Source organism: Cannabis sativa, chromosome 6 (genome assembly GCF_029168945.1).
Source record: "Cannabis sativa cultivar Pink pepper isolate KNU-18-1 chromosome 6, ASM2916894v1, whole genome shotgun sequence".
Lineage (NCBI taxonomy): Eukaryota > Viridiplantae > Streptophyta > Magnoliopsida > Rosales > Cannabaceae > Cannabis > Cannabis sativa.
This window is the reverse complement of record NC_083606.1, coordinates 71,112,834-71,138,207: the sequence shown is the minus strand read 5'-3', so window position 1 is coordinate 71,138,207 and position 25,374 is coordinate 71,112,834. Positions and strand designations below refer to the sequence as shown.

Here is a 25,374-nt window from a genome sequence, read left to right as displayed (position 1 = left end):
AGGAAATTAACACTCTCTCACACAATGCATTTGGAAATTTGCTCTATTATCATCAAATATAAAAATATTGAACATATATAATAATATAGGCTACTCTACTCATCGTCAATTATTTTCACCAATTGATTTTGAGATAGAAACACATAATTCTCAACATAATTAATCATATCCTTAGCGAGCCTTCAATCCATACCTATTAAATATTTAGCCAACCCCAAGCGAGTAAATGGCACTTCCAATCGCGAACAATAATAAGTGAGTAAAATGACACCTTGATGATAAGGTGATTCAAGATGGTAATTAGTAAAAAATAGCCACCATGGAGATATTGGATAACAGTGTCCCACATGAATCACATCAAATGTAAAAATATTGAGTCATATATAAGAAAATAAGCTATTCCACTCATCACTAATTAATTTTACCAATTAATTTTGAGAATGGAATCTCAACATGTTCTATCTTGAAAAGTACCATTATTTATCAAAATTTAAACACATAACAATATGATACAATGCCATATATATCAACTTATTATTACATATTATTAATTAAGACCAAAGCATAATCCATGCATGCATGGATCTTAATTATAAGTAAATCATTACATGGAGGAAACATAAGCACTTCTACCAGAAGTAGTAGTTGTAGTGGTAGAAAGTGAAACATTATTAACCCTTTTGCAGTCCAATCTAATTTCACCATTAGAACCAGTGAGTGGACTCAAGTTTCCCATTTTGATCATAGAAACAACAAAGCTTTCAAAGAAAGCAGTTTGGTTTGAGCTGAAGTTGTTAACAATAGGAAGAGTGTCATTTGCTGCTAATGGGCTTGAAAACAGCTCTTGGTCACTTGTGAACAATCCCATGTGTTGTTGAAGATTTGAGTAGTAGTTTCTGTCAAACAAATCTGGTGTGGTGGGGTCTAAATCTGTTAAGATAGAGGCGTTTCCTCCTTGAGGACATAGATCTTGTAATAATCTCAAGTAGTTTTCCTCTATGGTTGGATCAGGAGCACCTGTGCCACTAAAATTGAATAATCTTCCACTGAAGGTTCCACATTGACCCCTTCCAAATGTATGAGCACCTATATAAACATATAAATATATATCAGTACTGTCTTGCTTAGTTTTTTTAAGCTAATTAGGATTTTTACTTCCAAATTTTGACATGTACTAAATCATGCCCCCTGAACTTTTCTGGTCATTAAAAATTCCCTATTGAGATTGCTAGATTTAAAAACTTTTGTCTAATTTCATTCAATTTTACTATTTCGGTGATTATTTATGTACTAAATCATGCTCCTCAGACTTTAATATCTACCAAATCATGCTTCTTGAACTTTCATATACATGTTAGACTTTTTTTACTAAAATGGGATAAAAATCCTTAAATTCAACAATCTCAATAGTTCAGGGGCATAAAAATTTTAATTAGCTTTTTTTTTTTAATAACAATTATTAAATTAAAATATGTAAAATTACCTGATAAGGCAACTAGGTCTGTAGTGTTCAAATCTAAATCCCTAAATTTTCTCTGGAGTATATCTAGGGTTTCAAAGGGAGCTGGAAGTCCATTGGCACCAGTTTGATTGGCTATTCTCCCATCTCTTCTTCCTAATAGATTTCTCCATTCTGGACCTCCTGACTGTCATAGCCAAAACATATAATTTTTTACAAACAAATTAAATGAATTAAATCAAATATAAACAAATTCATTTATCCATTGATATGCTTATAATATTCCTAAAAAGTATACATATATATAAATGAATTAAATCTAAAACAAAACAAATAAAATCCAAAAACTAAAGATATATGTACATAATTTTTTATAGATTATATCATACCAAATACATCATTTACTCAACAACCAAAATCCTATAATTTATACATACCTACATTATTGTAACATTTTCATTTTATTTACCTTAAATGTAAATAAATCAATTATATAACTTAAGAAAAGAAAAAAAAATACATAAACAACTTCAAGTGAGGGTATTTCTGTCTTTGCAAAACCTAAGATATTTTTTTTCATGAAAAATTTTATTTACACCCCAAAAATTTCTAAAGACACCTCATTTTAATAATTTTTATTTTATATAAAATTTATATCTTTAATTGTACTAATTTTTTTAAAGTTTTTCCTTCCAATTTATATTCTTAAAAAATATACCTATCAAACAAAATTAAATTATATTTTAAATATTAGGACAAAAAAATTATAATAAAAAATTATATGAAATTTTCTTAGAAAAAATAAAAAAATATATATACATGAGTTAGAAAAAAAAATATGAAAATGAAATCAAAATAAGTATTGAAATTAACATAAAATTATGTGAGAAATTTTTTTTTTAAAAAAATATTGAGAGTAATTTTCAAAAATTATTTAAGTTTATATTTTTTTAAATAATGAGGTGTATTTATAATTTTATGGGGTGCAAAATAAACTCCCCTTTTTTCAAGCAACATAGATTTTTTTTTTCAGTTTTTTTCATTGAAAACTTACTACTATATATGAATAAATAAACACTTTATACAAAAATTCTACAATACACCCTTAAAAGGGATGCATATCATGTACTCCCATCTGTTTTTTATATCTAAAATAATATTTTAGTAAATTTTTTATGGACATATATACGTTATAATTATTTCAGACATTTTACAAAATTTTACGAAATTTTAAAAAATTTAACACGCCGAAAACAATGTTTAAACAGTGTGTTATATATATACGTGACTATTTTATTGTACGCGCGTATAAAAAAGACTGTTTGAACTTTACTTTTATTATAAATTATTCTAAATTTTTTAAAATTTTATAAAATATTTTAAACTACTATAACATACACGAATATAGAAAAAATGAATTAAAAAATTATTTTGAATGCCGAAACAAGTAAAAAGTCCATCAGTGCATTCCTTTTAAGCGGTGTATCCTAAAAGCACCCGATAATATATATTTAGCTTAAACTGATAACTTTATATGAGAAGACTAAAATGATTAATTGTGTTATATAAAAATGAAGTAAGTTTACTTTACCAGAAAAACAGATCGTTCAGAAGCAATTGTAAGAAGATCAGCACATGAAACAGTTTGAGGACAAGCTTGTTCTAAAGCAGCCTTGATTCTATCAACAACCTCAAATCCTCTTATTGAGTTTCTGTTTGACACAGCATCTTTCTCACTCACTATCCCATTTGCTGGGTCATTATCCAACAACACTGATCCATCACAACCCTGCAATTTTTAATTCCTTAATTAAAAATATCAATTAAAAAAAAAGTGTTCAAAATTATATAAATATATATATATATGTACTTACATTAACAAAACAATCGTGGAAATGAAGCCTAATGAGGCTAGCTCCAATTCTAGGGTCAGAATTATTGAGAACATCAGCAACAATATCTTGGATAATATTGGTAACATTTGGACATGTTTGGTCGTAAAATGTTGTACTTAATTGACCATATGATGAACTAGGTAATAATACTCCTCCAATAATCAAAACTACATACAATAAACTTAACCCACTCATTTTCTTATACAGATAAATAGAACACAAGCTAGATTTCAATGAAGATATATAATAAACCTTGTAAATATATATATATATATATATATATATATATATAGAAAAGTGTGGTGCTGAACAATCTATATATTTATAATATTTATTAGATTTGGTAGTGTGTGTGTGTAGTGCTAGCTATTAGCTAATACTTTTCTTCCCATCTTTGTTGGTAGAGAGCTTTAAAAGCTTGTCCTTTAATAATTAATGAGATATGCATGTGATTGAATTTCTTTGAAAATTTTACGCGTTGAAAAGTGTTAATAAGAGAAACATTAATGTTATATGGACACCTCAACACTAGGAAATAATATATGGTATATCCAAAGAGAAATGCTTAGAGGACAATCAGTGGTGTACCCTGCATTCACATTATCCATGTAATTAAAACCTATATATATATATATATATATATTTTAATTTAAGTAATATTGCAGAATAACCCCAAAGTCTAAAAATTATATAATATAATATAATATAAGAGTTTTTACATTGTATACTTTTTTTCTTTCTTATTATAAGGTGGAATTTTTTAAAAAAATACTGTGTATTGTGTTAAATTTTCACTGTTATTCCACAATTATTTTTTAATTATTAGACTGTTGTTTTTTAATTATTCTGTTTTGCTATATTTAAGGTCGGCCATGTAAGTAAAATTTCTGAAATAGGCCCGACAAAGCAATAATACTCGAAGTCATTTTTAAATAATAACAATAATTAAAAAAAGAAAAGAATTGGTCCACTTATATTTAATATTGGGTAAATACTATTTTGGACCCTCTGTTTTACAAAAGTTATCAATTGGACCTTGTGTTTTGTTAAATGACAAAATGGACCCTGTATTTTCTAAAATAGTACAAATAGGACCCTGAATTGATTTTTTGTCAAAATTAAGTTTAATTATGATCTGATCGAAAAGTGCTATATGACAAAATTGTTTACATTTTTTGTATCTGTTCGTATTAAGCATTGTCTTCAAGTTGGTTGTATTAAAAAAAAAAGTTATCAAAAATTAAGCTCAGGGTCCTATTTTTACTATTTTAAAAAATACTGGGTCCATTTTGTCATTTAACAAAACACAGGGTCCAATCTGTAACTTTTGCAAAACACAGGGTTCAAAATAGTATTTACCCTTTAATATTAGCTTATTTGGAGTTTTGAATTTACAACGGACACGTGTAGACTTTGGGAGGTTGTAGCACTCCCCAAAAAAGTTTTACAAACATTTATATTATGTATATTAAGTATGTTTAAACAAAATTATACCTATAAGATCCAAATTCTAAATTATTAGAGAGAAAGATGTATAGTACTAACTTCTACATCTTCTTTCAACAAATTCAAAAACTAAATTCTTTTTTGAATAAACGGCATACATAGATTTAAAACAATAAAGTTAGACCTCATGATTATTACATAAAATATCAATTGGTATGGAAGAAGGATCTACCATACTCGAAACATTCATAGCAAAAGCCCACCTAGCCACATTATGGGCTGTAAAGTTACATAATCTATAGACAGATAAAAAATTACAACTTAAAAAATGATAAGAGAGACGTTTAAATTGGGTAACATAGTTACCAATACTCTAACTGGAACAAGTTCTTGTTTGCATGCATCCTGATAACCATGTCTGACTCACTCTCAATCATCACAAAAAGGTGATTCACGAAATTGTTGTCTCAACAACTAACAGACAGGCTACAACTTCTCCAATAAGAGGATCAGAAAAGTTGAGCTTGTTGGTAGCTATCCACAAAATTGCCTCTGTATGATCCTTAGCTAAAGTCACCACACACATCGAGCCACAGCCAACTTTCACATCACAGTTGATCTTGACACGATTACAGGTGGAGGGGTCCAAATAGAAGATCTATCATTCCTCGATGAATCCAACAGACAAGAACTATAATCTATGTAACAAAAAGAGATTGGATTAATACAATGCTTGAGGTTAATCAGAGAATAATTGTGTACCTTGTCATTACGGGCTTTCCAAATTGTGTCCGAACCATAAAGGAACAAATCTTGAACTATCCCCGCCTCTAGTTTTAAGACTCCAAAGGAGCTACACCTAGTCCCAGACCCGAGCTCCAAATTTGAGCACCGAAATAACTCCCCAGGGGGACGACCTCCATAGGTGACCTGCAAAATTGCAGTAGAGGAATAGATGCCCCATCGTTTCCTAACCCTCCCCACAAAGAGGGCAAGAGACGTCCTCAATGTTCAATCTTCTAGCTAGGAGAGATCGAATAGGTAAAGCGTGTGAGAGGATGCTCCACCAGAGAACTTTGTGGCGATCTAAGATTTTTGAGTTCCACAAAGTAGGAGCAACACTACACAAGGGGGCACGCTGCTAAGCTTGAATGAGGTAAGCGAATTTTGTCAAAAATCGACCATTTGATTCTTTAGTCCATATCCAGCTATCTCTCCCTTGCCCACTAGGTCCGTGGCTAAAAGTATTAGTCACAAAAAGTTACAATTTATTGTGACTAAAATGTGTTTTTAGTCACAATATTTATTGTGACTAAAACTAAATTAGTAACAACTTGCAACTAAATGTTATGTTTTAGTCACAAGTAACATTTTGTTGTGACTAAAAGTCATATTTAGTTACAAAAAATTTATGTTGTGACTAAAAAGTTGTCACTAAAAATAGCTGTTTTTTGTAGTGTATGTAGAGAATTTTTTTTTTTTTTAAAAAAAAAAAAACAAAATATAGTTATAGGAGAACCATTATTACCTATTGTTTTCCCATGTTTTTTTCTCTTTCAACATTTTGTCAAATTTTTTCATTAAAATAATTTTTTTGAAAAAAAAAAGAAAAGAAACACTGTATTTTTATAGTTTTTTACCATAAAAACCGTAAATGAAAATTCTCCTTAGGATAATTGAAAAATAATCTGCATTCGGTGGCTATTTTTACCGATGCTCAGTTGGTGGCGAGGACCCTGGAAGCGAGGCGGTGTCCCGCTTAGACAATTCAATGGCAGACTCTATTGCTAAGAAGGCTAGCTAGAGCTGAAGGTAATTTCAATGGTCTTTGTATTAGGGAGGAGTCCCCTGGTGTGATACCCTATTTTCTGTTTCAATGAACTCTTTTGTGTTCTTACAAAAAAAAAAAAAAACAAAAAAAAAAACTTTTTGGAAATAGAGAATCTAACTTATGATTTTTTTTTAATAGAAATGTGGAACTATTAGGTTTGTTTATACAATAAACTTGTATTTTATTGTTTTTGTAATTTTTATTATGGTATTATCTGGAAAAATAAAAAATAAATAAAAAATAAGAAAATATTTTAAAGCTATTTTTTACTTTTTAAGCCTCATTATTGGGAGCCTTAGGCATCCACAAGAGTGACCCGCCTATATTTGATTTTCAAAATTATTTAATAGGTTTGATTTATTCTTATAGCTAATTAATTAATTTATTTTCTTTTTCAAGATAATTCTTTTTAAAAGAAAAGAAGGAAAACTAATTACAATTATTCTTGCATGTTATCTTGTATTCTAAGTCATAAATTCAAACTTCTAAGGTCGATCTTCATCGAATAAATAGTTTGACAATTGTATCAGATTTGAAAATTGAAATGAGTAAGGTTAATATAATTTTGGTTTTTTTGAATATTTAATATAGTGGAATTAATATCTATGTTCTAACTATACATATTGTATATATTATAAACTAGTGAACATGCCAATTCCGTTAAAACTGAAAAAATATACACTTAAAGCCAATTGATTACATGCATTTTCACATTAATTAGCTTATATATTAAGCAAGTTTTGAAAAATGGTTGCATTGTTGGTTTGTTCTATTACTCATTTTCTTCTTCCCATCATTTATATAATTATATTATTGCTTTAAATGAGAGAGTGAATATTGTGTGGCCCATATACAAACAGTAAAGTTTACAATTAATCCTCACTTTGTCAAACAATATATAATTTCAAGAGTATATAATTACCTCTTTTATGAGAGGATGTACTTTTGTTGAGGCAACAAAAACTATTAAGACATAACAAAAAAAAGTATTGGTATTAGCTAGATAGACATTTATATAAGGATAAATTGTTGAATAAGTATTCAAAGTTTTGAGTTTGTAAACGGCATAAATTCAATGATTTTTTTAACGGTATGAGTATTCAATATTTGCAAAACTGTAATTTTCCTCCAATTTTATCAGTATAGACCCCGTTTTGAATTTATTAAAAGAAGATTTGAAAGTAACTAACACTACATTTTTCTGTTCAAACCTAATGATATAGAATCTAGGCTTTATATGTTCTCTGTTTAAGACAATAACAGAGTATATACTGAGGAAACTGGAGAAAAATTACAGTTTTACAAACATTAGGTACTTGTGCCGCTAAAAAAATTATTAGATTTATGCAGCTTACTGTTGGTAATTATTTTACCAGGATCTTAGATCTACTCACAAGTATGTTGATTAACACCCTAAATATGAACTTTCTAAAACGGTGAAATAAACACATACAAAGTTTAGGAAACCTTACTTTGGGTGCAGCAAAATTAAATGACTCCTTCCGTTCAGATCTCTAACCCTTGTATCCTTTCTGTCGCAGAGTATTATCAAGATCTGAACCTGGATCTCTTTCTCTGAATCTTTGATGCTAAAACTCCTTTTGCTGACGATCTTCCTCACTATGATTGAGGTATTGCTTGCTGTGTGTGGGCACTACTCTAATCACTAAGGGGTTTCGAAATTCTAAGGAAGAAGAGAGAGAGGGGCCAAAGGTAGAGAGAGAGGCTCAGGTTTTTCTGAATGAAAAGTGTAATTTTCCTGAAGCTTTCACTACCTTTTTATAGCATTCCACTAGGGTTAGGTTTGAATTATTTGGCATTAAAATAATGAAAATATTAGAGGATAATAGCTAAAAAAGTGGCCGGCCATGGCTTGTTGGATTTGGGCCTCACTTTTTGCAATTTTGTAGTTTTATCACTTTTGTATCTGATTTTCTTAAAAATGCCAATTTTCTAATTCAACCATTTAAATGCCAATTCTAACTATTTAATAACTATAAATAATTATTAAATAATATTGTCATTTATCATATTTATTAATTGAACCATACAAAGTATCATAATTAACAAATATGCCCCTAACAACTCTTTCTTTACAATTTCGCCCTTACTTAGTGAAAATTCACAAATAGACATAGTCTAACTTGAGAATTATAATTGATTAATCAAAACCAATTACATGAGTCTTACAAACAATATTATCTCAACTAGTGCGGGGACCATGGGTCTATATAACCGAGCTTCCAATAAGTAGATCAAGAATTTATCACTAAAATTCACTAACTTATTAATTCTTCGTTGAATCCACGCATAGAACTTAGAATTTCACTATCAGTATATATATATATAATGCTCTATATGTTCCACCATATAGACACATCATTAGTTATCCATTGTTATAATCCTAATTTGACCAATGATCCTCTATATGAATGATCTACACTATAAAAGGATTAGATTACCGTTACACCCTACTATGTATTTTATCCTTAAAACACTTGACCACGTATAAATGATATTTCAGCTTATGTGAAATGAGTACTCCACCATTTATGTTCGTTTGGTCAAGCTCGAAGGAGATCATCCTTTGCTTACTATTCGCCAGATAGAAGCTATAGATTCCATGTTTATGTTAGCGCTCACACTCAATTGCACTACCGTGTTTCCAAAATGTACGTATCACCCTGACCTAAAAGTAGGCTTAACTAACAAATAAAGAACACGAATAGTCTTTCAAGATTGAGCCTAATCATAACAGGATTAAGAACATTTGATCTAGGATCAACTAGGCGATATTGACTTGAATAGGTTTTACGGTAAGTTTAATTAAATCTAAGTCAAAGTTCAATATCGATCCCTTCCGATGCATACTCCATGCATCCAACCTGACATTTACTTTAACCAATGTTCTGGAAAGAACATAGCATTTCTCCAAATGCAAGTAAACTCTTGTTGTAGATTATCATATCAGTAAAACCCTGTGTCTGATAAATCTAGGAAACTTTATTCACATAGTCATGTTTACTTTCCAATGTGATGACAACACAATAAACAGGATCAAGTATGTGAAAAGAGTTTAAGATGAATTTATAAATCAAATAGACAAGCAATTGATAAAGTGAACCAAAACATACACAAATGAATGAAAAATACTTCTGTTTCTTTATTGATGTTGAATAAAATAGATTACATTGAAATTGAGTTTTATTTAGTGCATAAAACCCAACACTTACAAACTCAAAACTTTAAGTACTTATACCACTATTTACCGTATCATTCATATAATAAGTAAGAAAGATATATCTTCTAAAAATTATACTAATAATTTGGCTCCCAAGAGGGCATACATCTACTTTCAGTCTCTAACTCTCATTATAACACGAAAAGTTACACAAAATTAATCAACAAAAAATACAATAAAAGTTTTTGAAATTTTTTACAATACACCCTTTAAAAATGTACCTTTTAAAATAGAAGCTCTGATCATGTACTCTTATTTATTTGGTATCCGAAATAATTTTTTGGTTAAATTTTTTCTCATTTGTCATGTACGTTATAATTTTTTAAAATATCCTGCAAAAATTTTAGAAATTTGAAAAAATTTAACACGTCAAAAAATAGGGTTCAAACAATGTGTTCTACTCCTGACTATTTTATTTTATACTTGTGTGAAATAGATTATTTTTAATTACTTTTAATTAATATTATAAATTATTCTAAATTTTTCAAAGTTATGTAAGATATTTTAAATAATTATAATGCACACGAATATAAAAAAAAATTAAACTAAAAAATTTGTTTAGATGCCAAAATAAGTAGAAAGTAGATCAGTGCATTTTTTTTGAGAATTCAATCATAAACATAACATTTGGGATCTCGCAATCTCTCTGGTATGTATAGGTGATTATCTTTTATTTGTAGCAGTAGGCCAACAATCTTTATTTTCTTTTTTGGGCTAGCTTTATAATTCCCCCTAGGTTTTATTTCACTTAAAGTCTCAAAAAATTATTTTAAAGTGTAAAAATGAAAAAACTCGTAACATATATTTTATTACTTTTTGATTGCATAGCATATAGTTTTTTTTTCTTTCTTTTGATTGCATGCCATATATAGTTGACCTGACTCAATTTCACATCATTTGTGTAAATAGCAAAATTTGAATATATAGTAACATTGTTTGCTTGTATAATTGATGCCATTAGTTTATTCAAATACATTGTACATTAAATATATGTGAACACAGAACACACACATGTATATGAAATATTCATATATGTTAATGTCACATCTTATCATCTCATATATAAAATATTTATTAGGAAACAAAAACAGAACTCTTACTTCTTGATCCAATTAGTGAAACTCCATCACCAACATCATTAACTTTTCTACAATTCAATCTAACTTCTCCATCAGAACCAGTAATTGGATTCAAATTCCCCATTTTGATCATGGAAATCACAAAATTTTCAAAGAAAGCAGTTTGATTCCCACTAAAATTGTTGACTATTTCAATGGTATCAGCTCCTGGTGTTGAAAACAGCTCTTGGTCACTTTGGAACAAGCCCTTGAGTTGTTGAAGATTTGTATAATAGTTTTTGTCAAATTGATCTGGTGTGGTAGGGTCTATATCTGTTAAGATGGAGACGTTTCCTCCTTCAGGGCATAGATCTTGTAGTAATTTTAAGTAGTTTTGTTCTATGGTTGGATCAGGAGAGCCTGTGTCGTTGAAATTGAATAATCTGTTACTGAAGGCTCCACATTGACCCCTTCCAAATGTGTGAGCACCTGTAATAATAATATTCATAAATTAATTAAGAAATATATAGTATATATCATAGGGTTTTTTATTAATTAAATTCCTAAATATACCAATTTAATCAAGTTTTCATCACATTAAAACTTCATCTAATTAAACAATACAAATTCTCTAGACTTAGAACATAACAAGATGCATTTCGTTATTAGTTAGAATTGATAACAATTAAAAAAATTTTGTTGATAATTATATATAAGAAATTATAGGAAAAATTACATGAACGGCTATTTTTTTAATTTTTTACATTTTTACGTTTAATGTTATTTTTATTTTTTTATATTTTTACGGTATCTCATAAAAAAAAATAAGAATATCAAATAAAATTAATAAAAAAATAACAACATAATAACATCAAAATATAATATACAAATAACAAAAACTAATAAATAATGTACAACATAAAAATACATTAAAAATCCTATTTTACAAAAATAAAATTTTAAAAACAGTAAAATTAATTAAAATTCTGACGACCGTATTTTTCTAATTTTATTTTATTGTTTGTATGTATGTGTTTTTATTATTCTTTTTTTTTTTTTTTTGAAATAATCCAAAAATCATATATGTATGAAAGTTTCATTTCATCAAATGTAAGGTCAAGGTTGGGCTAGGACCATGCCTAGTGGCACCTTAGCCGAAGAGTTATTTCTTAAAATTATCATTTAAAATAAAAAAAAAAACGAGTTTTATACAATGTAAGTAAAAATATGGTTTTTCTGTAACCATTAATTTGTACAGTTTCACTTATTTTTTTAGGAAAATTACATCATATATACATATATGTATATGTATTTTTTAACTTTTTTTTTTTTAATTTGCGGTTGGGTTTGATGTGGTTTCTTCGATAGTTTCTATATGGATTGCTATATAGATTTTAGTTGCGATTTAGGTTACTCCGTTAGTTACAATAGATATTTTTATGTAGAATTCCGTAAAAATAAAAAGAAAACTGTTTTAAAGTGTAAAATAATATAAAAAAAAAAACCTTTTTTTTTAACTTTTTCTCAAAAAAAAAAAAAAACAAACAAATTTCCATAAATTAACTTTTTTGGAAAAAAAGTAACATTTTTGTAAACTCGTATCTTCAAATCATAATAATACAAAAACTCTCCTTTAAAATACAATAATTTGAATTTTCCTAAGGGCCCAATAACATCCGGGAAATTTGATTTTCTATGCTTAGAAAATCAAAAAATTTGATTTTTAAACCAATAATTAAAACCCTAAAAAAACTATACCTTTTTTTTCAAAACCCCAAAAATACCCCCAAACTAAAACTATCTCTCTTTCTCTCTCTATCTAGCCGGTCCCAATAATCCCACACCCCAGGTCCGATGGTCGGACCATGGGGTCCGATGGGGTCCGACCAATCGGACCCATCGGACCCCAAGGTCCGACCAACGGACCTCTCTCTTCCCCTCTCTCTCAAATCGCAGGGAAAAAAAAAAAAAAAAAATTAAAGTCGGTCGGACCTTCGGTCCGATGGGTCCGACCATCGGACCCATCGGACCCGAAGGTCCGACCATCTGACCCTTTCTTCCTCCCTCTCCAAAATTGCAAAAAAAAAAAAAAAAAAAAAAAAATTCAAAGGTCCGATGGTCGGACCTTGGGGGTCCGATGGGTCCGACCATCGGACCCCCAAGGTCCGACCATCGGACCTTTGTCTTCTTCCCTCTCTCAAATCGCAGGAAAAAAAAAAAAAAAGTTTCGTAGGCGGGGTTGCTCTTTCGGGTTGGGGTTGGGGTCGGAGGGGTTGGGGTCGTGGTCGACGGGGGTGAGGGTGGTGATCGGCGTTGGGGTTGACGTGGGTGGGTGAGGGTGGTTCGGGTGAGGGTGGGCGGTTGGGGTGAGATAGAGGGAGAGAGAGATGATGCAGAGAGAGAATATTGTGAGGGGGGTATTTTTGGGGTTTTGAAAAAAAAGGAATAGTTTTTTTAGGTTTTAAATTTTTGGTTTAAAAATCAAATTTTTTGATTTTCTAAGCATAGAAAATCAAATTTCCCTAACATCCAGGGTGGGCCTTGATCAATAGACCGAGCTAAGAACAAAGATTGGTATTGCCCAAATGAAGTGATCAAAAAGTCTGAAGTGGCCAAAACATATAATAAAAATATTCCAATGGTTAAGTTAACTCGTCATAAATAAATATTTAAGTTTAATTTTTGAAGGTAATAATATCTAAATTATATTTCTGGAATTCTGTAGGTACCTAATAGTTAAATGTTAAATCATTATATCTACGTCTAATTTTTTTATTGACATATTTAAACTATTTTTTAAAATAATAAAAATTTAATGATTTGAACCAACCAGGATTGCCAATTTACTTATAAAAATTCTAGAATTATAACTTAAATATTATTACCACCAAAAATTAAACTTAAGTATTTATTTACAATTAAAAGTTAAACTTAAATATATTTATACTTCAAATTAATTACCCTAATAATAATAATAATTTTAAAGGGAAGAACACTATGTTCTTATTAGAAATTAAAGAAAAATATACATTATCTAAGAAAAAATCAATATATTAATTATTTTTTTCTTTCTAAAATTTGGCTCCCATGTGCCTAGAGCATTCCAACGAAATTTTGACCCTCTAAAGGATAATTCTTTAATGATAATTTAATAAAAAGATTGTTAATTAAATAAAATTTAATTTTGCTCTAGATAAGATTAGCTATTATACTTAGTTGTGTGCATGTCATGCCATTGACTATATATATTATATTTTTCAAATGTTTACAAATATATAGTTTTATATTGAAGTTTCATTGAAAAAAATAAATTGCATAATTTTAAAAAGGTTGAATTAGTCGATCTATATATCGTTCTATAGTTTTAATTATATATTATAAAGTACATTAATTAATTAATAAATAAATAATAGTTGCATGATGATGAGTTAGTTAATATTATATGAGCATTGCTATTAGGCATTAGTGGTGGTGCCTAACACCTTCTCGACATGTCGCGTTGCAATTGGTTAGCGATATTTCCTAAAAGCTATTATATTAAATTATATGGGACTCGATACTTAGTTGGACCAATAGCAATATTGACACATAGGAGGGTGCTAAGAACCACTGATGCCCTTTAGCATTTTTCATATTATATAAAGTAGTAATAATTAAGTTAATAATGAATTAATTATTACCTGATAGGGCAACTAGGTCAGTTGAGTCGAGACCCTTATCCATGAATTTGGACTTAAGTACGTCTAGGGTTACAAAAGGAGATGGAAGCAAGATGTTGGCACCTGTCTGATTTGCTATTCTTCCATCCCTTCTTCCTAATAGGTTCCTCCATCTCGGACCACCTGCCTATTTTTATATAGCCATAATTACATAAAATATTATTTTTTATATAAAAAAAAATTATTATTTACTTTTTTACACTATTCTATACATACAACAAAAAATTTTACATAACAGTAACACAAAAATAATATCCAAACAACATTAAAATGAAAAAAAAAATAACATACAAATAATAAAAAATTAATAACTAAATTAACAAGAGTACAATATAAAAATACATCAGAATGTCGTATTTTTCGTATATAAAATCATTAAAATCGTAAAAATTTAAAATTCTATAAAACTATATTTTTTGTAATTCTTTTATTGTTTTTGTATATTTGTGAAATAATCTCTAAAAATATTTTTTCATTTAGTTATATACCAAAATATATTTATTTTAATATATAATAACTAATTAAGTACACAATATTTTAATTTAGCAAAAAGTAAAACTTTAATGTGTATGCATATTTCCAAAGAAAAAGAGTTTATCTATATAAATAGATTTTTTTTGGTAATTAAGGATAAATAGATCATTTAAAAAAAAAGGATAAATAGATATTATTTATTGTGCATACATAAAATTAAGAATAAACATTGTTAGTTTTTTATAAAGTTTAGATTAGATATAGGAGTAGCAGAAGTATTTTGTTTAAATTATTTCTATTTCCTCATATATGAAATATTATTTGAGTTCTAATTAATAGATGGCTCATGAAGACATTAATTTAATTCATAATAATTAATAACTCAAATAGTTCAAATATGAACACTATTTATATATATTATTTAATTGTAATAATTGTTCTAAATATATAGCTAGATATATAATAAAAAGAATAAACAAGTGGGAGAGGTGGGAGATTTGACTTATACATATAATAAATAATCAATATTGTTATGACAATAAATAATGAATTATTATTATTTATTAAATTATACCAGATAAACAGATCGTTCAGAGGCAATCGTTAGAAGATCAGCACATGAAACAGTTTGAGGGCAAGCTTGTTCTAAGGCAGCCTTGATTCTATCAACAACCTCAAATCCTCTAATTGAGTTTTGGTTTGGGCCAGCATCTTTCTCACTCACTATCCCATTTGTTGTGTCATTATCCAACAACACTGATCCATCACAACCCTGCATATCATCCATGCATATATGTATATATTTATGTACAAAATATAAGTGAATTCTCTAGTAAGAGAAATAGAGAAATAATTTTGTATATATTGTAGTTATAGTAGATATTTTTTACTTAAAATTGTGTCATGAAAAAGGGATTATATCGCTACGACACGACGCACAACGAGAAAAACTAATTCTTGCCCTTAACAAAGAAAAATTGTAGCGTTTTACTTACGTGGACGAAACAATCGTGGAAATGAAGCCTGATGAGGCTAGCACCGATTCGAGGATCGGAATTGTTGAGAACATCAGCAACAATATCTTCTATAATATTGGTAACATTTGGACATGTTTGGTCGTAAAATGTTGTGCTTAATTGACCATATGATGAACTAGGTGATAATATTCCTCCAATAATCAAAACTACATACAATAAACTTAAGCCACTCATCATTTTCTTGTAATTAACACTAGAGAGAAAAAGATTTAATGAAGAAAATATCAATAATTATTGCTTTAATTTATAGTAACAAGATTAAGTGCATGTGTTGAAAAGTCTTTGTCTAGTAATTTAATTAATTTCCTCAATTATTTTTTGAGAAAAATAAAAATTTCTATTAATAATAAACAAATTAAACAATAATCCATTATATATATTACTTTATTTGAATCAACAATATAACCAAATCAATCGTGTCGTTTAGTCAAACAAGAAAGAATAATCTAGTAGAACCTTTAACTAAAAAATAAATATGCAGTGAAGCATCAAAGAAACACAAATTAATCCAATTAATCCGAATAATTAAATATGTGACAAATCACACCTATTAATAACTATCAAACAAAAAAAATATTAATTATTGAATAGTACTTTAATTATTAATTTCTTCCCTTTTTTTGCTCCAAAAGTCGTTTGTTATTAATAATTAAACAATACATCGATGCTATGATTCTCTAAAAATATTCCACTAGGTTGAAAGGGTCTTAAGAGCTTATTAACTATAATAATTTACAATGATTTATTAATGATATGTGTATTAATTATAATTAGCGATCAAGACTATAATTTTAATAAAGTCTTCCTTTTTATATAAAAATAATATTAAGATAACCTAAATATATCTTAATTCACATATACCCACACCACATCAACCATAAATTTGTCAATATATATACTCTTATATTTCTTGTGCCCTACGTAAAATAATTTAAGCCTGTTTTTAAGGCCCACCCAAGACCCAAATAAAAAAATAATCTTTTAAAAAATATACTTACATTTTAATAATTTTAAAACTACCCTTTATCTTGTTGTATAGATAGGTTAATTAGTACAAGAAGTTAACATTGTTATTTCATTGGCCCAAGTGTTATAGATCATCAATATATAGTACTAGAAATCAAATTTTAGTGAAAAAAAATAATCAATATAGCGAAAAGTACCTCTAGTATTTTCATTATTAATTAATTAATTTATTGGTTAACAAAATATAATTTCAAATAGAAAATGTAAACTGAATTTTTAATTAATTGTAAAATATATAGGCTAATTATGATTTTTACTCTCTAAATTTTGACATGTACCAAATTATGTTCTTAAATTTTTTTGACCGTTAAAAATTCCTCATCAACTATTGAGACATTTAAGGACTTTTGTTTAATTTCATTCAATTTTACTAATTCACCGATTGTTTATGTACTAAATCATGCTACTTTGATATGTATCAATCAAATAATCATGTCCCTCAAACTTTGACATATACAAAATCGTGTCTCCTGAACTTTCATCAATGTCAGACTTTTCTTACTAAAAGATAAAAGTCTCTAAATCCAACAATGAGAAATTTTTAATGACTTAAAAGTTTAGGATCATGCATAATTTAGTACATGTCAAAAGCTAAAGGGAAAAAATCCTGGTTAGCCAAATATATATATAACATAATCTAATTAAAGCTGTGGATTTAGGTAAAAGAATGCACAAAAATTTTAACGTGGTTCATGCTATAAATAAAGGAAAATTTACATGGTATACTAACTTTTCTCATTTTTTTACAAAAATATTGTCAGGCGGAATTTTTTACTTTTTTACTATATTTTTTTATAAGTTTCATACTGCAGTATACTGTGTTAAGTTTTTACTGGTGTTCTACTGGTGTTTTTTAGGTGTTCTACTGTTTTTTTGAGCTATTCTGCTTTGTGTTTTACTGGTGTTTTATAAAAACACAGTATTTTGGAAAAGATTTCCGTGCGACAATATTTTTGTAAAAGTTAACCCAAATTCCAGTATTTTTGAAAATTTCCCTAAATAAATGTTATCTCCAAGAAATTTTGGCAGTGTGTATGTGTACTTCCTCCAACAAGTGGTGCCCTAGTCTTATGGGCCTTACTTTAAGTGGGCTGAAAGTTTATAACCAATAGTTTTTTATTCACAAGAAACTCATAAAGTAGGACTTTTTTGCATAAAGGACTCGTATCTTGCTAATATGAGAATTTCTGCTATGAAAGTTCAGCATTTGAATTGACAATATATCATAAAATGGGAACAAGTATCAGATCTTCCCTTACCATTGTAAGAGGGAAGACCACGCATCCATAAAGATCAATAAAGACGTTATATAAGAGGAGAAAAGTTGCCTCATATGTACATGTTTTAGATATACATATATATTTTATAATACCACTTATCTAGTATACTAGAGATAGGAGTATGTATGTATATACATAAAGTTACATTTACATACCTATAGCGTATCAGATAGTAAATATTGTCAATTAGATAATATATCAATAAGAGCGGTATTAGTTTACATAGAATTGCACCTAGATACCAGCAATATATATTTGGCAATACAGTAAAGTACGAATTGATGCTACTATATCAATACGATTAGAGTGCCGAGTATAGGTTGGTACTATGATCATTTATAATTATAGTATGGATTGATGTTATCACATCAGCACAACTAGAGTGTTGAGTATATAGGCTAATATTATGTTAATCGTACTATAATTAAGAATGTTCATGACTTAATTATACGCGTTGGATGCGGATAGTAGACTTGCGATAATTAGGTGTATGGGAGGCTAATTACCATTCATACATATATATTGCATGTTTTATGTTTTTTTATTGGGTCTGTTGACTCACAATTATGTTTCATGTGTAGGTAAAGGCAAAGCTAAGACTGAGCATCAGTTAGTGGAGAGCTTAGTGAAGATTGTACATATCCGGACAGTTAAACCTAGAGGGTCATGATCTTCGAAAATGAACGAGCTTAATTTTGTTTATCACTAGACGACACTTTTGTTATATTGTCTTTTGTCTATGTTTGAAAAATAGATTTTGGGGTCTCAAGTTTTGCAAACACTTTTTAAATATGATCCATGTTTAAAGTTTTATTTATTATAAATTTTTTTATTAAACACACTTTTGTGATGAAAACCCTTTGATTAACAAATATTAGCACAGTAATTAAGAAAACATTGTAACGTACTTAAGCTAGTAGGGTGTTGCACCTTGCTTCCCCCAAACCAAGTTTTCTGAACACAAATAAAGATATCATATTAATACTTGCACCCAAATCAAAGAGTGATTACATTCAAACTTCCCAATGATACAAGAAATGGTAAAGCTGCTTGAATCACGAAGCTTTTAAGGTAATTTTTTTTTTTTTTGCAAAATGGCGCACTTCATTCTTCAGTGAGGGCCACAATTTCATAGTCTTCTATCTTTCTTTTCTTAGACAAAATATCTTTTATAAATTTTACATAACTAAACATTCTAAGACTTCAGTAAAAGAAATGTTAATGTGGAGCTTCTTGAATACATATAAGAACTTAGAAAATGGTTTAACAAGTGCAGTTTTGCTCATAATTAGACCATTCAAGATGTTTTTAAAAGCTGAAAGAGAGATTTATAACTTTTATTTACAATATTTTTCCTTAAAGTGAACGCATCATAGTCAAAAATTGGCTTGAATCATGAGACTTAATTTTTGATCACAAACGAATTGTGTTGAATATCCAAAACTTAGAATCTTTTATGCCATTATATCATAGAACTTCAAATTCTATGATAAATTAATTATACTCGTCTCATTTAACATGTTTCTTCTTATTTTCAATTCATATTATGAATTTTACCTTTTAGACTTGAAATAAGTAGAAAACAAGCATAATTATGCACGAAATGAATATAATCAATTGAAACACACCTCTAAATACTTCATAAAATAAACCTAATAAAACTAGCCTATCACCAGATCTTGTTCTTGATAAAAGATGTCATTTATTCTTGAGTTATAAGGAGCCACTTGGCGCCATCTCTGCTATTTATAGCTTCCTTGTAGGATGTTGGCTCTACAATTTCAATCTCATCTACCACTAATAAAGCAAACCCAGTGAAGTTAGCTAGTTCAAAAAAGCCCCATATATCAAGAGAGTAAATCTCTCTTCTTTTTCTATCTCTGGGAAGTTGATATGTCACAAGTTCACCTTGAGATGCTGTAGAAGGTTCAATGCATGTAGATTAATTTATCCTCATTTCATATTCATTTGTGCCATTTTCAAGTTGAATCTAAACCTGTCGATTGTTATCCATAGCTTGTGTGTCTGTTTTCTTCTGTAGTTCCGTAGACATGTCCATTTCATTAAAGATGACATCTATGCTGATGATGCATCTTTTAAATCCTAGTTTAAGACACCAAAGCTTATAGCCTTTCACTCTATCTCAATAGCCTAGAAATAAAAAATTCATTGCTCTTGGTTATAGTTTATCCTGGCCGAACATCCAAACACCTTCAGGTGATCACAACTACGAGCTCTTCTAGTCCATATTTCTCTTTAGGTGTCAAAAATTCAATTACAGTAGATAGACACCTATTTACCAAGTAACAAGTAGTTTTAACTACCTCACCCGAAAATTGTCTTTCCAAACCAGCTCCACTCAGCATGCATCTCACTCTTTCTATGAGTGTTCTAGTCATTCTCTCTACAATGCCATTTTGTTGAGGGGTCTTTTGAGCTGTATGATGCCTTGCTATGCCTTCTTTGACACATAAATCCTTGAACATGCTTGAACAATACTCAAGACCATTGTTTATTATGAGTTTATTAATTTTCTTTCCACTAATACTCAAGACCATTGTTGATAGAATTTTCAGCCATTAACATCGATCGATTATTCTCTCAAACTTATTTAACTATTTGTTTCTTCTTTCATTTTATCATCTCTCATTTATTTTTATTTAAATGAATAACATCAATTAATATATTATTTTAATGATGTAATAATAATAATAATAATAATAATAATAATAATAATAATAAATTAATAAATGCAAAGTGCTTTTTAAGCTCCCTTGGAGGAAGTCAGTATATATATCCCTTTCCCCTTGGCCTTTATAGTAGTACAAGGAGGGTCGACTCTGGGTATAGGTGGACTAGACCTGTGCCTAGAGCCCACCCAGTTCAGGGGCCCAAAATTTTATTTTTTTTAAAAAATTATATATATATTTTTACTGATTTTAAAAGATACATATTTTTTCTAATATAAGGGCTCAAATTTTTTTTTTCCTGTTGCCCACTTTGTTTCAGGGCCGGCTCTGAGTACAAGGCATATTATCATGCATGCATGAAAATGACTCATGTAACCAATTAAGAAGCTTACTAGCTAGGGTCTCTTTCTTTTCTCACTCTTATCCTAATTACGTACGTACTACAATCTCTACTTCCACACTCATTCATCATCTCATCCGAAAATTCCAACTGTATATATATATATATATATATATATATATTATATTCCACATTTATATATATAGAGGTTTCACATTGACATATAACTACTTAACTAATCTCACCGACAAATTATAAATATTTGTTTGAAATTTATTTGTCTTATTTAGTCTTATGGTATCTAAATAATTTATATTATATAAATTATAATACACAGTTTTAAATTTGTAACTAATTATGAGATGATAAAATATATATAATAATATATTTTGGCCCAGCTAGCTAGCAGTTGTGTTTCCATTCAACCTATCAAATTATCACTATAACACATATATTTATATATATATATACACACATGACATCGTACCTCTCAATACGCGTTTAATAAACTTAATTCATATTCTGTACTTATTAATTTCGTCGAACACTGCACAGAACATTGTCACATGCACTGCTTTGCTAATTACTATATATATATATATATATAAATTTATATCAATATATGATTAATTGATGAAATGAGCTTAACTTAATTTATGAACGTGCCTAAATGTGTACTATATATATATTTTCAATAATGTAAACGAGTAGCATTAATTTCATTGGCTACTACTCCAGTCCAGCTAGCTAGTTACATCCATATACTTTCCTTTTATAAGGTCTTTATATGTGTTGACTTAAGTTTGAAATTTAAAGCTATACATTTTTCATGGTTTTTTTATTAAGGAATTTAAAAATAAATTAATAATTGTGAAAAAAATATATATATATTTTGCTACAATCAATTTTGATGTGTGTTTATAATTTATTGATCTTGACTTGATTATTATAATATAAAAAAAACTATAAACAAAACAATATATAAATCTTTAATATAAAATGTCATGAGTAACTTCTCCATCATCATCATCGATTTTCTTCCTCCTCTTCTTTTCTATTAAAAAATAACAAACTAAAACCATTTATATCGAGAGAAGTTTCTTGGACATAAAAAAATATATATACCATTTTTCATTAAATGGTAAACTAATTAATAAATATTGATACTAAATGAAGTAAAATAAATTGTGAAAAAACACTATATATAGTAAACATCATGATCTAATTTTGATGCAGTGATAATAATTTAACAATATAATAAAACAAGGTACTGATATTGTACGGTTCACACACTCATCTATAATATTATTAGATAATATAAGGACGAACCGTACAAACGTAGTACGTACCACTTGTTCCATTATTATTATTACTAACCATATATATTTATGGGCCTGGCTGGCCCCCACTACCACAAACATGTTTCAATCAATTCATCACTAAAAATCTCAAAAAGATAAGATGGCCCATCCCAACTTCAAAAAAAAAAGATCATAACTTTATAATTACATTATTATATATATTCTTTACAACCTATAAAAGTAGTTCTATATTCATATTTTACACATTTCAAGTAAGAATGACACAAAACTAAGTCTTTATGACTCATCACTTGGACCCATATGTGACTCGTTTCCATACACGCGTTATACACACACAACTACAAACTATATATATATATATTAAAATCCATCTATATAATATACATACAAAAAATAGATATATATAGCTTCATCAATTGTGATCTCTTCATCAATATACTTATTCTCTTTGTTCATCATCAATATTATTATTATTATGGCTATTATAGTTCATGCAAAGAAACTTTTGAAAAAAAAGACTAGTAATAATAGTTCAAGTGTTCCAAAGGGGTGTTGTGCAGTTTACGTTGGAGATGAAGTACAAAAGAAACGTTTCGTGATTCCGGTTTCGTATTTGAATCACCATGAGTTTAGAGCTTTGTTGAGTAAAGCTGTGGAAGAATATGGATATAGTCATCCCATGGGAGGACTCACCATTCCTTGCTCAGAACATATCTTCCTCACTCTCACTTCTCGTTTGGGTAGTAATAAAAATCACCAAAGGATGAGTACTAAACAAAACCCCAATGAAGATTATCAGTTTTGTTCACAAAAAATTCAACTACAATTCTCTCTCAGACAAATGAGCAAACACCTTGTGAGCACTACATAGAATGTATATTTTTAGAGGTTTTAGGCTAATTATTTGGATAATTATATGGTTTAATTAATTATTATTTTACACAAATTAGAGTTTCAAGTTTCAAGGGTGACATAAGATAATGTATTCACTATTTTTTTTAATATTATTATTATTTATATATATATATGTAGCACTAGCTTGTTTTCTTTTTTATATATATAAACATCATGTAATCATGACTTGGTTCTACTATGTATAATGACTTGAATATATAATAATTAATTTTAATTATGTCATGTATATAATAATGGTATATTAGTTTAATTATCATTCTGTCTAATTAATATTATTGTTGGACCATTATTTACATCCTTTAATTATTTATGAAAGTACATAATTGCTGTGTTTTGCTATAATAATAATTTTTTTAGTTTATTATATATAAATTTGCTAATATATGGGAGGTCATGAATTGGTGGGTGGGCAATTGAATATTCTTAGTCTGAGCCAGCAGGCTATATAGCTAGGGCCATTTCATTTTGCAATGTACCTCCATTTGAATTAAATGTCATCATTTATGTTCTATAGTTTACTTTCAAGAATATTATTTTAATAAATTAAAAACTCTTTATCAGAAAAATAAGAAATCAAGAGGATGTTTGACTTCAGTTTTCAAAAAACTAGTAGTAGTGGGAATAAAAAATAATTTTTTGTTATATTAAAAATTTAATGGTGTTTGACTTATGTTTTTTAAAATTATTTTAAATTTATTTTTACTCAAAAAAATTTTAATATTCTACACCATACTATGATGATATGAACCTAGCCCACCTCAGACCTAACCCTAGACCTAGACCCAAACCCGAATCGTAGACTCGAACCCAAACTCGGACCTGGACCCCAGACCCAACCCGTGTCTGAGGTCTGGGGCCAGGTCCGGGTTCGGCCTCGAGGTTCGGGATCCAGGGTAGGGTCGAGTCGGTCCCTAGGCCATGTCCAAGTCCGAGGTCGGGTCGATCCCAGAGCTACTAGGTCTGTGTCCGAGTCCAGGTCCAGGTTCGGGTTTAGGTCGCACGTCTAGGTTCGAGGTTCGGGTTTGGGTCCGTGTCCAGGTACAGGGTCCAAGTTTGGGTTTAGAGTTTGGGCCCAGGTCCGGTCCAATGTGAGTGAAAAGGTAAAGAAGAATATGTTAGATAAAAAAAATAAAAATTATTTTATAAAATAGAAACAACATTTTAATGTTTTCTGTTTTCTAATTTTTTTGTAACTCAATTTTTAGAAAACTATTTTTAAAAAAATTAGCCAAACACACCCTATTAATTTTTAAAATCTACTTTCTATTTTTAAAAATTGAAAATAATTTTAAGTTACGAAGCCAACCAACATATATAATTGTAAGATGAAATATTAATATCTTCAACTAAATATCTATTCTATATAAAAATGTGTCTATGTAACGAAATTTTTGGTTTAACGGTACTATTTTTTAATTTTCTATGTTAACTTTAACAAAATATACTATTACTTAACAGAATATTCTTCATTAATTTTATAATTTTATTATATATATTTAAAAATAAAAATTAGGTAAATACTTTATACAAGGAAATTTCAATTTTAATTTAAAATATTTAAAATATTAATGTAGATATTTTTATAACCATATTTTTAAATTTGTTAGTTTAATTTTGAATTAAAATAAGAGATAATTTCGC

The 25,374-nt window shown here is 28.6% G+C and overlaps 3 protein-coding genes across 3 annotated transcripts; 1 reads left to right on the top strand and 2 right to left on the bottom strand.

Moving 5' to 3' along the window:
- Positions 1 to 463: 463 nt before the first annotated feature.
- On the bottom strand, positions 464 to 3,909 carry LOC115695924 (peroxidase 15). Its single transcript, XM_030623019.2, has 4 exons — positions 3,334 to 3,909; positions 3,051 to 3,248; positions 1,484 to 1,646; positions 464 to 1,086 (listed from the first exon to the last, which is right to left on the bottom strand). The coding sequence occupies exons 1-4, from the start codon at positions 3,547 to 3,549 to the stop codon at positions 605 to 607; spliced, it is 1,059 nt and encodes a 352-aa protein (XP_030478879.2). The 5' UTR covers positions 3,550 to 3,909; the 3' UTR covers positions 464 to 604.
- A 6,843-nt stretch (positions 3,910 to 10,752) lies between these two features.
- LOC115695756 (peroxidase 15) lies at positions 10,753 to 16,647 on the bottom strand. Its single transcript, XM_030622839.2, has 4 exons — positions 16,119 to 16,647; positions 15,698 to 15,895; positions 14,611 to 14,776; positions 10,753 to 11,419 (listed from the first exon to the last, which is right to left on the bottom strand). Exons 1-4 carry the CDS (start codon positions 16,335 to 16,337, stop codon positions 10,947 to 10,949), a joined length of 1,056 nt encoding a protein of 351 aa, XP_030478699.2. The 5' UTR covers positions 16,338 to 16,647; the 3' UTR covers positions 10,753 to 10,946.
- Positions 16,648 to 23,293: 6,646 nt separating this feature from the next.
- On the top strand, positions 23,294 to 23,689 carry LOC133039398 (auxin-responsive protein SAUR21-like). Its single transcript, XM_061118288.1, has one exon. It carries the CDS (start codon positions 23,294 to 23,296, stop codon positions 23,687 to 23,689), a length of 396 nt encoding a protein of 131 aa, XP_060974271.1.
- The last annotated feature ends 1,685 nt before the right edge of the window (positions 23,690 to 25,374 follow it).